The sequence below is a fragment of the Boleophthalmus pectinirostris genome, unplaced genomic scaffold (assembly GCF_026225935.1).
Source record: "Boleophthalmus pectinirostris isolate CB_2022bp ecotype Guang Dong unplaced genomic scaffold, ASM2622593v1 HiC_scaffold_11, whole genome shotgun sequence".
Lineage (NCBI taxonomy): Eukaryota > Metazoa > Chordata > Actinopteri > Gobiiformes > Gobiidae > Boleophthalmus > Boleophthalmus pectinirostris.
The window spans coordinates 22833375-22850468 of NW_026570994.1; the positions used below are offsets into that span (position 1 = coordinate 22833375).

The window sequence follows — 17094 nt, forward strand, 5'->3', positions numbered from 1 at the left end:
TGATTTAAACAGACTGGATTTCAGCGCTGAAACGTAAGACTCGTTCTGCTTTTTGACTGGATAACTGTCTCCAAATAAAACAAAAAATATAAATAAAAATAAAATGAAAAAAAAAATATCTGATTCTTCTAAAACGAAGAAAACTCTGAATCTCTGTCGTCAAACGGAAAAATATTGAGAACCAGTGTTTAAGAGAAATCACGTCCGGGGAGTCCAGTCGTGTAAAAGCAGCTTTAGATTTCTGCGAGCAGGTTTTGAAACGGGGTCCTGTAGTTTTCGAGCTCTACAAACATGTTCTGAGTTTTCTCTAAAAGGTGAATCGCGTTTGTCATGAGATCTGAAAGAAAACAAATGATCTTTTTTATTGTGCTTTCCAAATCGTCGTGTGTTTTCCCTCCGTCCCTCTCTCCGGGGCTCAGAGCAGCGCACAGGCCCCGGACGTGTTGTTCCGTCTGGAGCTGGTTCTGTTCGTGTGCTCGGGGGCTTGTGCCGGTCGTGCGTCCCCGCTGACGGCGCCCTCTGCTGGGGCGGAGGCGGGAGCGGCGGGAGCAGCGGCAGCGGGGGCGTCTGGAGGAGCGGCCGGGTCTTTGTCGGAGGACGGCTTCGAGCGAGAGAAGGAAAGTTTTCTGAACAGAGACAACTGGACAAAGAGAGAAACTGTCAGATAAAGACAGATACCAAACATTTTAGCTCGACATTTTTATGCCCGAAATCTTTGGTAAATTTAAATGGTAAAAATGTAACTATATTCATGTCTTTATGAAGGTCTAGACCAGGAGTGTCCAAACTTTTTTCATCAAGGGCCACATATCTAAACACAGACGAAGCCGAGGGCCAATCGAGGGCCGTAAACTGGTCCTTTATTCCAGCTAAGATCCTTAAACCCACACACTAAATATTAAATATTGTTTTTTTCAAAGTAGATTTAAAAAAAAAAACTTGCAATAAAAGGTTTATTTTTCATTAATACAAGGTCATTTGGGCCAATTGTCCTGGAAGCCTGAGGGCCAAGAAAAACTTGTCTGAGGGCCGCATTTGGCCCACGGGCCGTAGTTTGGACATGCCTGATCTAGACTAAACCAATGTAAAGCTGCACTGTGTAACTCTTCTGGAGGAGTCCGTCTGCTCATCTCCATGGTGATGTTATTGATGTTATTGCTTTGCCTGTAATGTTCCGCAGTACGACATTAAACTCACGTGTTTGTAGAGAAAGTGACACTATGACCAAGTTACACATCTTCAACTTCTCTAATTTTCAAGGTAAAGCAATTAAACACACCCAGAACAGGAAGTTACATAGTGAATCTTTACCCAACACTCTTTAAATATGACCTTTGACTTCACCTTCTTGGAGCGTCCTGATTGGCTGTTGGCGACGCCGTCTGTCGTCTCATTGGTCGGTTGGACGATCTCGTCGTTCTGCTCTTCGTCTTTGGGCGTCGCTTCTTCAGCTCCGTCAGTTTCTAAAATACAACGTGAACTTTTTACTCTTTAAGGTTTTATATATGTTTTATTTTTATGTTTCTAATAATAAAAACTTGACCTTTCTGTTCTTCCTCCTGAGTCGACTTTTCCTCGTCAGATTTCTGCACAAACAACAAAGTCAACGTCAGTGTTTATTTAAAAGGCGACTGAAAAACTATTGATGCATTAACTACATATTTCAAGGTATTTTTAATTAATTAAAAAAATTTTTTTTTTTAAAGGTATTTTCGTGATGTAAAAATTCCAGTCATGAAATAAATGCTTAATGTCTCCTTTTTTGGTATATTTTACTAAATTATTTAGTGACAGAGCTGCAGTTTTGTTGCTTGTTTAGAGGAAGTGTGAAGGAGTTTTAAGTCTCGTCTTAAGACCCACTTTTACTCTCTGGAGTTGTGTGCTCCTCTGTGTCTTTTATTTCATTTTATTAAATTTATGTATTTATTTATTTGTGTATTTAATTTTAATTAAAATTTTAATTATTTTTTATTTGAATTTTATATTTTTATAATTAGAATTTTTTGTGTTAAGCATTTTAAAACTTTTTATTTATTGTTTTTATTGAGGATTTACTGTCTTTTATAGTGTTTTCATTTGTTTGTGCAGCACTTTGGAAACGTTTATAAAATGTGCTGTAAAAATAAAGTGGATTGAAAGAAACTTGTTCATGTGACACATTTGACATTTTCACTGTTTTGATGATTAAAATGTTTGTGTTTCATATTAACTTTGCACAAGAAGAAGTGGTTTAACAAAGACTTTTAGTGTCACAGACATGATTTAGACTTTATTTTTTACTGAACTGTATTGAAATGGATTTGAAATATATTTAGTGAAGGTGAAACTCACTGTTTCCTGGACGGGAGTTTGCTCTGACTCGTCCAAACTCTCGTCTGTTCTGGACTCCTCTTCATCTCTCTCCTCCTCCTCCTCTTCTTCCTCTTCTCCGTCCTAGAATTAAAAACAAAACAAATACACAATTGTAATCAAGCAATGAAAAGAAGAAAAAACTAAACAAAACTTAAATCAATAAACATTTGTAATAGAATGTTGTTAACTCACTAGAGATGGAACGATATCCAGATTCCACAGAACGACATTTTCACAATTTACATCTCACGCTTAAAAGTGTTAGAACTGTTATTTCATGTAGTTTGCAAAGGATCATGGTCTATGTAGTCCTCTGTGTTTTTTTAACTGTTGCTGCACCATAACTTTTCATTTAAGCAAATAAACTTGTAATTCGATATATTGTGATGATCCACGATGTAATTATGAGACTTTTGACAATACGATATCACCATGTTTTGGTTTTTGTTACTTCTCTATGACTCACCTCGTCTTTCTCTCCATCTTCCTGCTCTTCCTCCTCTTCATCCTTTTATTCAACACAAACATAAACACAACACGATGATTACTGTCAAACAAATGCATCCGTACTCACACGTAAAAACAAAAACACTAACAACATAACATTTAGATTTTGTTAAAGATACAGTACGTAACTTTCTGGAGTGTGGTGTCATCTCAAGACTTCCATGGAAAGAGGAAATTAAAACAATCCGTATGTCATTCGTTCATTTCATTTTTCAAAATAAAACCAAAATTTTAAAAATGGAAAAAAAAAAAAAAAAAAAAAGATTTTCTTCATTATTTGTCTCCAAAACCAAAATGAAAAAACAGATAATGATTTGTTTTGGATTTTGTGTTTAAATAAATTATGGAAAAAAAGGATAATGGACTGAACCAGGACTGAACCATTTTCAGTCATGGTCTGGTCCTGGTCTCAATCATGACCTGGTCCTTCTCCTGGTCTCAGTCCTGGTCTCAGTCCCGGTCTGGTCCCAGTCCTGTTCCCAGTCTCAGTCCTGGCCTCGGTCTCGGTCTCAGTCCTGATCTCAATCCTGGTCCTAATCCTGGTCTGGTCCGGGTCTGGTCCTGGTCTCAGTCCCAGTCTAAGTCTTGGTCTGGTTCCGGTCTAGTCCCGGACCTGTTTTAGTTATCCGTTTTTCCATTTTTTATTTGAACACAAAATCAAAAACAGAAAAAAAGAATTATTATCTATTTATTTCACTTTGGTTTTGGAGACAAATAATTAAGAAAATAGTTGTTTTTTTTTTCGTTTTCTTGTTTTTGGTTTTATTTTGAAAAACGACTGAATGAATGACATACGGACTTAAAACTACACTTTCTTCAGATCATTCTCTGAGTTTTATGCTAAACTCTGGAATATTTTCTCTGTCTACACCAATTTTACGGCAAAAAAGTGACACAGTGAGGCTTTAACAAACCTCCTCCTCCTCGTCTTGCTCTTCTCTTCTTCCCTCCGGCTCCTCTGAATTTCTCTGGCGCCACCTCTGTCAAACACAAGTATTACAGAGACGTGTGTGTGTCAGATGCCCTCCCGGCCTCCTCTGTCCTCTTGTAGTGTGTGACTGTGACTACTGTAGTTCCAACAACTAAACTACTCTGAACTAAAGAGTCTGAGGGGGACTGAGGGTTTCTCTTGGGGAGAGTCTGGAGTGTGACACGAGACGCTGCAGGAGTCAGAGGGGAAATAAAACATCACAAGTTTCTATTTGGATTTCAGGGCTAAAAAAACAAACACAGTCTCTACAGGGTTTGGGGTGAAAGAGAATCTCAGAATCACAGAAATCTCACCTTAAATCCAAGAAGACTCAATCATTCTGTCAACAAATCCTCTTCATAATTATTCATGTTTAGAAAAGTAAGAAATACAGCCAATAAAGAAGTAAAAAGTAAAGGTGATATCAGTTATTTTAAGTGAGATGTGGATGTGAGTGTTAAAAGATGGTCTCAGAAATGTTGAAAAAAAAAAGAGCAGACAGAGAAATAATAATCTGTAGATCAATTAAAAGGTTTTTATTGTAAAACTCAAAGGCAAAAGTTTGAAAATGACAAAGATTTAAATGGAAAACAATAGAAAAACAAACAAAAACAAAACAGACAGACAGTAACATCAGAAAAGCAAACTGTGATGAATGAAGAAAGCTGAAATAGAAAGTGAATTTTTTGCATTTTTTGGGTAAATATTCTTCTCAACTTTTATCCAGGTTATAAAGATTAAAAACATGATTAAAGTTGTAAAGTTTTATTGACCTGGTTTAAGTTTTATATTTCTGTATTACCTGGGCCTGTCCACACGAAACTAAAACTGTCACAGAGCTCAGCGTCTTTTCTGTCAGGAGAAATAAACTAAAGTCAAATGATTTTTACACGATCGTTTCAGAAAGTGGAGCCGTTGTTTGAGTGTTTAAGATGTAAGATAAATATGACGAGCTGATCCCAAACGAACAGCGAGAAGGAGAAACATTTGTGGATTAGAAGTTTGGAGATTTCTTTCAAAAACAGTGAATCTGACACCGAGTTCTAGAAGCCCTCGCTCTCTGAAATGAAATGAAGACGTCTCATCTTTGAATCTAGCAGCTAATGTTCGCAGCCTGATTTAAACTGCTTCACTTTGAGCTTTTCTGAATCCTTCTTTAACTTTAGGTACATTTCAGGTTTGGTTTATTTCTGATCATTTATGTTTTCAGGTTCTTTTCTCAGACCAAGAGTTTGTTTTCGTCCTGACAGTTTGTTCTGTTCCTGTTCTCTTCCTCAGAGTCTCGTGACGTTTCTGTGTCGTGTCGCTCAGTTGATTTAAACAGGTTTTGTCTCCGTTTTCCTCACGGTGTATAAGCCCCGCTCCCTCTGTCCCAGCTCCAGACAGACTAGTGGTCGCTCCAGGTTCTGCAGCTCTGGGAGTTTTGCCCAGAAAGAATTCTCCCGTAGAAGCACAATGGATTTTTGTGGAATTCAAACTGCCCATGTTCTGACAGAGCATCAGCAACTTTCACAAAGGTCGGATTTTGTAGGGATTATTTTACATTTTCACTACATAAACTTGAATGTTGAATGAGAACTTTGCACATCGATTACTTGAGCTTGTGCATTGAAGGAGAAGGAGCAGCCCAAGAACACAGAGAAAAATCCCGCACACCATCTTACTTGCAAATAGTGAGATTTATTAGGACAAACCAACAAATAATCCTAATAAATCTTCCTATTTGCAAGTAAGAAGGTCTGCGGGATTTTTCTCTACAACATAAAGTTTTAAAAATGTTTGAATCCTCAAAGCGCCTAAAAGTTACTTGGTAAGATTTAGGTCCAAACGCTCCAGGTCGTGCACATTACAGACGTCACACAAGTGGGAGGATTAACCTGGATTGAGGAAGTAAATGTGGAAGTGAAAATTATTTTTGGGCCCATGAGCCGATGAACACAGACCCCTGAAAACAACACGACACAACTTGGAGTCATTTCTAGATTTTATTATATTTCTATGGTCTCAGTCCAGAATGTGCTTCTCTCTTTTACAGCGTCACAAACAGACTACTTGAGTTGTTCTTATTCTGTTTGGTGTTTTGTCGCCGGTGTTTTGCCTTCGCTGTTTCCTTCTCACATTCTGTCCTATGTTCCTTTTGTCGTGAACCTCCTCCCTGTTTTCCCGATGTGTGTTTTATTGCAGAACATGCAGGTGTTTCATAAAAGACGTTACGTTTATGAGTTTTCTGTCTGGTTTCACTGCTGTGTTCATATTGTGGGGCTTTTTCACTCTCACACACCTGAGATTGTGTCCTGAGGAAGTTGCCTGCAGGTGGCGCTGTCGTCCTGCCTCCACCGAGAGGAAAATAGCTCCAAAACCTGTTTAAATCATCTGAGCGACTCGTCTGAAAACAAACACACGGTCTGAGAAAAGAACCTAAAAACACACTCCGGGTTTATCTGAGCGTGAGATACTGCGGCAGCACGTCGTCCCAGAACTCCTCTGCCTCATCTGCGCCCTGACCTCTGCGCCCTGACCTCCGCGACCTCTTCTTCCTCTGCTCCTCCTCTTCATCGCTCTCTTCCTCACTGCTCTCCTCTTCCTCCTCACTCTCTTCTTCTTCTTCTTCCTCCTCTTCTTCCTCCTCTCCGCTCGCTGTCTCCTCCTCCTCTGAACTTTCCTCTTCGCTGCTCTCCTCCTCCTCCTCCTCACTCTCCTCCTCCTCCTCCTCTTCTTCCTCTTCACTGCTCTCCCCCTCTTCTTCTTCCTCCTCTTCCTCACTTCCTTCTTCCTCCTCCTCTTCCTCTTCCCCCTCTTCTACATCACTACTTCCACTTTTCTCTTCAGATTCACTTTCTTCTCCACTCTCCTCCTCTTCCTCGCTCTGTCCTTCTACACTTCTATCATTGGTGCTGTCGCTCCCTTCTTCCTCCTCTTCCTCTTCTTCCTCCTCCTCCTCCTCTTCCTCCTCACTTTTCCCCGCTGTGCTTTCGCTGACCTCTTCACTACTCTCCTCTTCCTCCTTTTCCTCATCTTCTGATTTCTTAACGCTGGACTCGCTCTCCTCTTCCTCGCTTTCCTCCTTCTTAACCGTACTTTCACTTCCCTCCTCTTCCTCCTCATCGCTTTCCTCTCCTTCGTCTGACTTCTTAACCGTAGATTCACTCTCTCCTTCCTCCTCCTCCTCTTCGTCGCTTTCATCATCTTCATCTGTTTTCTTAACCGTGGATTTACTCTCATCATCTTCGCTTTCTTTTTCTTTCTTAGTCGTACTTTCGCTCTCCTCTTCTTCCTCACTTTCCTCTCCTTCGTCTGATTTCTTAACTGCTGATACACTCCCCTCTTTCTCTTCCTCCTCCTCCTCTTCCTCCTCTACTTCGCTCACGTCCGCGCTCGTCCTCTGCTCGTCCTCGTCTCCAGTTTGCGTTTTCCCTCGTTTCCGTTTCTCCGGGTCCGGACTCTCGGGGATGACGTTGATGCTCACCGTGGACTTGGGCTCTCCGTCCGACCGTGAACTCGCCGCGGCGCGTTCGGGGACCTCGGACGGCGTCGGCGAGTCGCTCCTCGACGTGATCTCGTGCACCAGAGTGGCCCCTGCTGCGAGCGCGACGGCGGCGGCGGCTCCGGCTCCAGCCATCGCACCCAAACCGCCGCCGCTGCTGCTTGGCTCCGATTGGCTCGTCTGCGCTTCGTTCAAATCGTTTTTCTCACTTTTGGATTTTTTTACCTTTTTGCCAACGTTTTTATCTCGTTTTTTGGAGACTTTTGTAGGAGTTACTGACGTGTCTTTAGACTGAGTTTCTGTCCTCGTGCTGTCGTCTTCAGAATGCACTTTTCTCACTTTAGTTTTCATTTTTTCACGATCTAAATTTGCAGAATCTGTGACGCTACTTTCCGAACTTAACCGCTGTTTTACCCTCACAGGCTCTAGATCTTTTTTCGACTCTGAACGCACATTTAAAACTCGACTTCTGCTCTCCTGCTTTTCATTTTCACATGTTTTCCCCGAGCGTGGCCTATTCTTTTTCTCCTCTTTCTCTTGTTTTTGACTGTCTGCTTTTGGCCCAGGTGAGCTCTGCCCGGTGCGTTTACGTCTCGGGGATTTATCGGTCTTGGTGGACGTGGTGGACGTGGAGTTTTTCTCGTTTCGAAGTCGGTCTTTCTGCAGTTTTGCGTTCTTACCGGGTTTAACTTTCCTCTGTCCGACAGCAGAGAGCAAGAATAGAAAGAGGCGCATGCGTTAGAGGAAAAGAAATGGGAAAAAATAACACAAACACAAAGGGAAGCAGAGATACAACACAGAACAACACAGAAAAACAAATGAATTCAAAATAAAATACTTGGGGACGTTTAAACAGGGTCGATTGAACTGAAGCTTCTATGAACTGGACAATGTTGCTTGTTACTTGTCATTTCTGATATCTTAAAAAAATAAACTGACAAAAAAATTACCATTTTCGTGCCCCATTGTAAAATAATTTAGCTTAGCAATATTATAAATTATTTAATTATTTTTTCAGGCCTTACTTTACTTTTTCAGCCTTACTTTTTCATCAATTAATTAATTAATTAATTTATTTATTTAGTATTTTATTTTATTACTTTTTCAGCCTTACTTTTTCATTTATTTATTTAGTATTTTATTTTATTACTTCTTCAGCCTTATTTTTTCAGGGTTCCCACTCTTTTTCACTGACAACATTTCAAAACTTTTCCATGACTTTTTCATGAGCTAAAGTGAATTTTCCAGGACTTTACGGCACTTGGAAGTGTAGAATTAATCATAGTTTTAGGTGTAAATCTGAAACGTTAACTCTTTCCACTCACTTAATGGTTTGGGATTATAGTTTTTGAACATTCTAAATCCTGTCAGTGCTTTTATTGTCGTCTCTTTTAAACAAAAGACTCAGACATTCACAAATAATCAGAACAGATATATAATAGATAACTCTTTGTCCTGTCAATAACCAGATCATTGTTGACCTGATCTCTTGTGTAAAGCTCTGATTTTTATATTTTTATTACATATCTTTCTATTTTAATATTTTATTCTGACTTGTACTTTCACATTTATATAATTATGTTTTATTTGACACGCGTCTCTTGCTCTTTTTTCCTACTTATTTAAAATTTATTATTAACATTTATATTTTTTTTAGGCTTTGTTTTTATATTTTATTGTGATGTGTGACTCCTGTGTCCACATAATTTCTCTTGTGGATCAATAAAGTTTGTCCAAGTTTAACAGCCTCATGAGAACTTGGATTTGTGTGAAAGAGGCACTAAAATCCCATGACTTTTCCACAACTTTTATTGAATTTACAAAATCCCATGACTAGAAAACGCCATTTTTAATTTCCAGCAGGACTTTTCTAGGATTTCCATGACCGTGGGAACCCTGTGTATAACATAAGCAGCTTTTGGGGTAAGTCGGCAATTTACTGTCTGCATCTCATTATTTATAAAGAGTGTTAGTGTCCGAGAAATAGTTAAGTGCACATTGACGTGATAAAAAAAAACTCTGCCCTGGTTTCTGAAAGTGAACTACTTCTGTGTAACATTTTGAAATAGAGTTTGTATTTGTTCTGGATTATAAAGATGAGAAATGTGAAATAACAAACTCTGTGTTACCTTCTGCACTGGAGACAGAGTGAGAGTTTTATCACCAGGGTCCATCTCCATCACGTGAGTCTGAAAAGAAACAGAAACAAAAAAATACATTAAGTTTTCTCAGCACAGAAGGATTAGATTCTGGTTACATGATTGTCGATGTGTCTCAGGTTAAAGGTGCACTGTGTAACTTTTCTGGATTTCCTCACCATGTTGAGGAAATCTGTGGTGTCTCCCAAACCGGCCAGGCTCTCGGTGTCCGTCGCGCTCTCGGCGATACTGGCTGCGTCCTCTGAAACAAAACATTTAGTCCTGGTTTAGTCCCGATAACGTACTTTTATTTATTTATTTATTTATTGGATCATTTTTCAGCACTACAAAACAAAAACAAAACATGACAGAAAGGCTCCAAGCTGAAGGAAAAGCAAAACAGAATTCCAAGAATGAAACAATTTTGCATTTACAACTTCACAAATGACTCACTGTGCATTTAAGAGACAAAATATCAATTAAGAAAAACAAAATTTAATGTGTAATTCATTCATTCCAGAGCTCTATATCTTTCAAAACATAAAGCTTTATACTCTACTATACTTTTTTTTTTTAAGGGCTAATACAGTTTTGGACTTTTTTAAAAATCATCACCTCTCAAATAGAAACACAATCAGTTTTTTTCTTATTAACTTTTTTCTTAGTTCTTTTCTTCATTTTTTTAAAGATGCCAGTTTTTTCTCATTTATCCTCGTACAACCTAATAATAATAATAATAATAATAATAATAATAATGAAGGCACAAAAGTTTATCGTTTATAAATGTACAAAATAAACCACAATGAGAATGAAAGACTAAGGATTTTTTTGTTTTCATTTATGGTCGTACAAACTAATAATAATGTTAACGAAGGCACAAAAGTTTATCATTTAAGATCATACAAAATAACAACTAGAAAAGCAGTCAGAGAGCGCAGACCTCCGCCAAGGACTACCCCCATTTTTTATATAAATTGCAATAAAATCAGACTTCTGGATCAGATCTGGATCAGCCTTTGGAATATGAAAGAGGATCCCATTGTCCATCCCTGAGTCAAATTTCATGGGGTTTGGTCAATAATTAACCGAGATATTGAGAAACAAAATTTTTGGTCCCATTTACCACAATGTTAACTAAAATTTCAAAGTGATCCAGAATCCAGGATTTCTTCCGGATCAAACCCAAAATGAAATCAGTTCTTCCTTTTCACATTTCCAACAAATCCTGAAATCGGTCCATAACTTTTTGAGTTATGTTGCTAACAGACAAACAAACAAACAAACAGACAAACAAACAAACAGACAAACGCCGGCAAAAACATAACTTCCTTGGCGGAGGTAATAACAATCTGCGATGTACTTTTTTTTTTCAGATAAAGTACATTTTACTGTTGACACGAATAAAGGAAGTTTGGACATTTCTTTCAAAAACTGAGAATTCCCCAGTTACACAAGACCCACCATAAATCTGAAACTATAACAGATTCTAAAACATGACTTTACTGGTCAATCCATTAATGCCTTACAAAATAATTTAAATGTATAATATAATTGAGTTAGAGTCCTACTGTGAACCAGTGTGTGTGTATCTGAGTCCAATTTTACTTCAGCTTCAGACTGAGCTCAGAAATAACTCGAGGTCATGTATTTTCTTGCATTCTGGGCTTTACGTTTATTATTTTGAGTGATATTTTTGTGGCGTGTGGTGAAGTTTGTACCCTGCTGCCGTGTGCCGCTCTGCACCTTTCTCTTTTCCTCTGCGGGCGGTCGGTGCTTCTGATTGGCTGTCGGAGGCTGGAGAAGCGTCTGATTGGTGGAAAGGGGAGGCAGGAACCCGGTCGTGGTCACGGACATGGGAAGACTTCGGAAAATAGATCCAAACTGTTCTGGAGATCTCTCCTGAAATGAAAAAAAAAAAAACACAAAACAAAAACAAAAAACATAGATGAAGTCTTTCTGGTTTTGTCTTTCTGGTCTAGTCCCTGGCTTAGTCCCTGGCTTAGTCCCTGGCTTAGTCCCTGGCCTAGTCCCTGGCCTAGTCCCTGGCCTAGTTTTTCTGGTCTTATGCCCCTGGTGTTGTCACAGAATCAAAGTCAAATCCAAATTAACCCAGGACTAACTCTAATCAAGACTAAGTAAATGCCCAGGGACTAAACCAGGGACTAAACCAGGAACTAAACTAAGGACTAAACTAAGGATTAAACCAGGGACCAAACCAGGCCTGTACCAGGATTAAACCAGGGACAAAACTGGGGAAACATCACAACTTAAACAAGACCAAACAGGCACCAAACTAGGACTAAACTAGGTCGGGACTAAACCGAGGAGTAGTCCGGGTCCCGGTGGTCCGGGTCCCGGTGGTCCGGGTCCCGGTGGTCCGGGTCCCGGTGGTCCGGGTCCCGGTGGTCCGGGTCCCGGTGGTTCGGGTCGGAGCAGAGGATCGTCCAGAGCAGACCCACCCTCTCGCGGCGCCGCACCCGAGCAGAGAGGCTCCTGCTCAGGCACGAGGAGTCCGTGGTGTGGCCCAACAGCTCCACGTAGGGCCTCTCCAGGAAGTCCTCCGTGCTGTCGTCCTCCTCCAGACTCAGCTCCAGCTCCGAGTCCTGCCGGGGCCGCGCCAGAACCACCATGTGACACCCTCCGCACGACACCTGCCGCAGAAAAACACGTGCAAACAACAGGATATTTGGACTTTTTAGGTTATCGGCTTTCGGCCTTAAACCTCCAGCTCAGGCCAGTATTTTGTTTCTGTCAGTCTGCTGCCTAAAAATACACACAAAGCTTTAAAAAAAAAAAAAAAAAAAAAGAAGAGAAAACTGCACTAAATATAAGTCCCCTTTGTTACATAATTTGAGGAAAATAATCTAAATCATATCGGCTCAAAAATATCTGCAGTTCTTTTCGGTTATCGGCTCCTCTGTATTATAAACAATCAGCATCGGCTGTGGTTGTTTTCACATTTGCATCATCCAGTCTTATATTTTTAAATGGTTTGCTGTGAGGCTCTTTGATTGAGAAGGAAAATGTTTAAATTCAACTTGTTTCATTGGGAGTTTGAACCTTGTCCTCACTTGTTCCATTTAAATGTATTAGATTTATTTAACTAACGACTTACTTAATAAACTCATCACTCCACATTCGACCAGTAAAACCCAAAAGACCACTGATAAAACCTCGTTGGAACTCACGGCTCGAACGATGAACTTGAGGAAGCGCGGACACAGCGTGGGCTTAAACTGGTTGGTGAAGTTCTCCTCTCCCAGAGCGAGCTTCCCGTGTCGGCCGTCTCCAAACGTGTACAGCAAACCACTGTCTGAAGAGAGACCAGGACGAGGATTAAAATCAGAGCTTCATCGTTCTGAACCGTTTGTGGTCCAAGCATTTAAATTAATTATTCAATGCGTAAAGTTTGTAACGGTGTTTCAAAACACAGAGGCCAGAGCGAAGTTATGACAATGCCGCTCCAACCACCATCAATCACCCTGGCTTGAAAGTCCCAGCTCGAACGTCCCATTTTCTCTGCCGCGTTACGCACTGTGATGCACTTAAGTTAGAAAATCAGCTTCTATATGATAATAAAATGAAATGTGAATGTACCAGACCAAATGTGGGGCCTTATTTATGTCGTTTTACCAATTTTCCTAAAGCGGCACACAATGTTTCAGTCTGTAATATCAATATAATCCTCATATGCTCGCAGAATTTTACAATGAAATCATATTTTAAATCATTTTTTCTTGTTCTCCATGTCCTGTAGCATGTGTAACTGCTGATTTGGGAAGAAATATGAATGATTTCCTCACCTGCCATGAACATAATTTTTAAGCAGCGCAACACAAGAAACTTAGAAAGCTTCAGAATTTGTTCAAAAATCATTCAGAATCAATTTTTGCATGTTTTTTTTTGTATGTATGAACAAATGACTTGCGTGTGTACAATATATATAATGACAAAAAATGTACATAGATTAACTAACTTGTTTTCATAAAGGTACAACTAAGCGGGACCTTCCAGCTGGTCCCCGTCACTTTCACACCACATTTGTACTAAAGACAAGGTGAGGTGGGTGAAGTGTATTGCCTAAGGACACAACAACTGGTAATCTCATGGTCTGATATCCAATTAAGACCAGAACCTTCAGATATCAGAGCAGATCAGACACGGACAAAGTGGCCTGGATACATAAAAAGTATACACACAGGGTCAGTACCTGTGATGACCGCCGTGTGGTTCTCTCCGCAGCTCACGTCGCAAACTCTGCCTTTTTTAAAATGCTCCACGTGGCGCGGAAGTCGAGACTCAAAAATGAATGTGCCGTGTCCCAGCTGCCCGTACTGACCCAGGCCGAAAGTGTACACGTCTTCATCTGAGAGAAAAAACACAACAACCAAGTGCAAAATGTTCATTTTTTCTTGTCGTCCCTCCTCTGTACCTGTGGTGAAGTCGTATTTACCTGTGAGGGCTACAGTATGGCCTCCTCCGCAGCAAACCTGTCTCACCGGGTCTGTGATGGCTTTGACTCTCTGGGGGAGTCTGTGTCCGGCCAGCTGGTCCGTGCTCAGGCCCAGTTTCCCACAGTCCCTCTCCCCAAACGTGTACAGGCCCCCGTCATCTGGACAAAAGACATGGACCCCAAATGTTAATGACTCATACTTTTGTTTATGTATTCAGATTTTTGTCATTTTCAGTTTAAATTAGAGGTAGCTTGTCCTGTTTTGCCTTCACCATTTCAAAGCTGTAGTAGTTTAGACTTGAGATCCATGAGTTTTAAACAAAATAAAAGTATGATCACTGCCATAACATTAAACAATTCACAAACTTGTTGTTCAGTCTTTTGGAAGATCCTCAAAATGGCATCTTGAACAGGAAAAAGTCACATAATTGAAGCCAACAAAGAGAGAATGAGATCACACAACTAAACTCAATTATTTCAAGGAAATCCGACATGCTTCTTGTCAGCAGGCTCATGAATATCTTTCAACTGATGTCATCGGCTTTTCTTGGGTCTTGATTTTATTTTAGATTCATTGACATTAAAAATATAATCTAATCAAAATTGCAATTCAAGTTGGCACGATTATCAACTCACAAAGGCTGAAATTATTTAGGATATATATAATAAAATGTTATGCATAAAAACTAAATATCCTGTCTTGTATCTGTAATTTAGACCAGGTTCTGAAATGTGAAATGAGATTGTTGAATGCTCTTGTAGTTGTTTACAAAGTTCACACTGAACAGAATCCTCCTTTTATAAAAATCTGATCATAATACTTTCAGAAAAAAAATTTTGTTTTTTTTTTACAAAATGATGAGGGCAGTCTCACCTGTGATGAGGGCGGAGTGGTAGTATCCACAGGACACGGCGCTCACTGGTTTTCCCACAGACACTTCCTGGGGGGTGGAGGCGTGGCTCTGTTTGCCGAGTCCGATCTGACCCTCGGAGTTATCGCCCCACATGAAGAGCTTCCCACTTTCTGTCAATCACAGAACATGAAATTTAAATGATTAATACTAGATTATTCCTGAAGAAATACTTTAGTCCCAGTTTAAACCAGGTTTTGACTTTTTGAGCAAGTTTAAAGTCATAGGGATATAAATTAGAGCTTTCAAAAATAAATAAATGAAAGAAATCCAGATACTAATGCACAAAATTGTAAAGCAAAGATTAATACATTATTATTATAAATAGTAAAATAATAATAAATCATTGTATTTTCTAATAAGTGAAGTAGAACGAGGCGTGTACCTGTGAGTGCAGCGGACGTATTCGAGCCGGCAGCGAGCATTCTGATTGGTCCGTGAGAGGGGAAGTTGATTCTGTGGAACGTCGTGTGTTCGTCACAGTCTCCAACCCCGAGCTGCCCCTCACCGTTTCCACCGCTCGCAAAAAGTTTCCCGTCGACTACACGAAAATACACAACACTTACATCCAACACACATTATACTGTATAAAATATCACTGAATTAAATACAATGGTCCTGATATAACACCAGAAAATCTGCATAAGAAAACTAGTCTCCTCTCATTTCAATGAAACAATAGAAAGAATTTTTACAGTGGTTACTGAGAGGCCGCCTCCAAGCAGTTGTACATATGTAATAGATGTAAAAGTTGTGCATTCATCAAAGATTGTATTAAAAAAACAAAGCGGACAGACTGACCTGTGCATACAAGTGTGTGGTTCCTCCCACACGCCACTAGGTGAAGTCTTTCTGATTTCAGAGCTGGAAAAAAATAAATAAAATTAACAGTTTTACCAAGTTCATAGAAAAGTGTCTGATTGTTGCAACTTAATCTTATCTTAATCTTAAACCATGAAGTTATTCAATTTATATGATCTATTTAATTAATGAATTTCCTTTGGGATAGTAAAGTATGATCTATTTCTTCACAGTAGGTTTTAGAGGAATTAGGTCATGTCATGTGTAATGAACATCAGTAGCTCACATTTTAATGATTATTTCTTATTAAATCATGAAACTGAACAGAAAATGCATTCTGTCTTTATGGTTCAGGTTTCCTTTATTATCCTTGTGGTGAAATTTGTCCTCTTGTGGATGTTTTTAGTCAATGGGAGAAAACCACAGACACAAACACTGAGCCTTCTTGCTGTGAGGTGAGTCACTATGAGGATGGATTATGTGTTTGTAAAAGGTTTTTCTATCGGAGACTCTAAAATCAGCTGCTCATGACACCTCCTCGGGCTGTGAGCAGTCGAGGTGCAAATAAAAACAATAGAATGTCATTTAAAACTGACCTTTAACACACGTGGGTTTGTTCACGGTGGTTTTGGAGCCCAGACCGAGCTGGCCCCAGTTATTACTCCCGAAAATAAACAGCTTCCCGTTTTCTGCGGACAAAGAACATGTGTAAATACGTTTGATAAAATAAAATAACTCAATAAACTAGATTATGGCATTTTCTTGAGCGTGATAAACAAGTAATTAAAGATAAACATGTTTACCAGTGATGAAGGCGGTGTGTTCATCTCCACATGAGATTTTCTGCGGGACGTCGTTTTTTAACCAAAACTTACTCGGAACATTGTCCGAAAATTTGCTTTTCCCGAAAGTGAAAACTGCTCCAGACTCTGAATAAAACAGAAAATAATTTGTACCTAATGCAAAATGTTACTGAAGTATTACAAAAGTATAATGAAAGAAATAAAAACATCTTCGTCCAAACGTGTAACTCTGAAACGGACTGTTAGCTTTAGCACGCGGCTAAAGTTAAAGCTAAACAGTTTTTTTCCATCTACAAACGGCGTGGTTGAAAATGTGCTGTGGTAAAAGGTGTAAATGCTCATTAGATTTACCGGGAACGTCGTCTTCCACCTCCCCCGCCATCTCTCGCCTCTCACGGGGACTTTAATCCGCTTTTCCTCGGCTCGTGGGCGTGTTGTTGTCGCTGGATCCCAACCCGGAAGAATACACTCCGTCTCCTAGGATACGGCCGCGTCACGTGACGTTTGGAGGCACGTGGAGGGCACGTGGGGGTGTAATAAAATTGAGTGTATAAAATTATGTATTTTATTAATTACAAATGCATGTATTTAATAAGAAATATGTAAGATGTTTATGTTTTGAAACAATAGCTCCATTTGCCATTTTGCAACAGCTAAAGGGAAATACTTTAGTTA

General features: G+C 39.6%; 1 protein-coding gene across 2 annotated transcripts; it reads right to left on the minus strand.

Annotated features, from left to right (window-relative positions):
- Nucleotides 1–262: 262 nt before the first annotated feature.
- rpgrb (retinitis pigmentosa GTPase regulator b) lies at nucleotides 263–16938 on the minus strand. Of its 2 annotated transcripts, none has more exons than XM_055165822.1 (19): nucleotides 16771–16938; nucleotides 16420–16545; nucleotides 16213–16305; nucleotides 15617–15679; nucleotides 15201–15356; nucleotides 14779–14928; nucleotides 13905–14063; nucleotides 13662–13817; nucleotides 12640–12764; nucleotides 11911–12102; nucleotides 11170–11350; nucleotides 9631–9713; nucleotides 9443–9502; nucleotides 3774–3839; nucleotides 2819–2860; nucleotides 2332–2433; nucleotides 1544–1595; nucleotides 1345–1463; nucleotides 263–640 (listed from the first exon to the last, which is right to left on the minus strand). In XM_055165822.1, exons 1-19 carry the CDS (start codon nucleotides 16799–16801, stop codon nucleotides 416–418), a joined length of 2181 nt encoding a protein of 726 aa, XP_055021797.1. In that variant the 5' UTR covers nucleotides 16802–16938; the 3' UTR covers nucleotides 263–415. The 2 variants fall into 2 exon arrangements, with proteins under 2 accessions (XP_055021797.1, XP_055021805.1); XM_055165830.1 differs by having other exon boundaries at nucleotides 1544–1586; nucleotides 16771–16931.
- Between the last annotated feature and the right edge of the window lie 156 nt (nucleotides 16939–17094).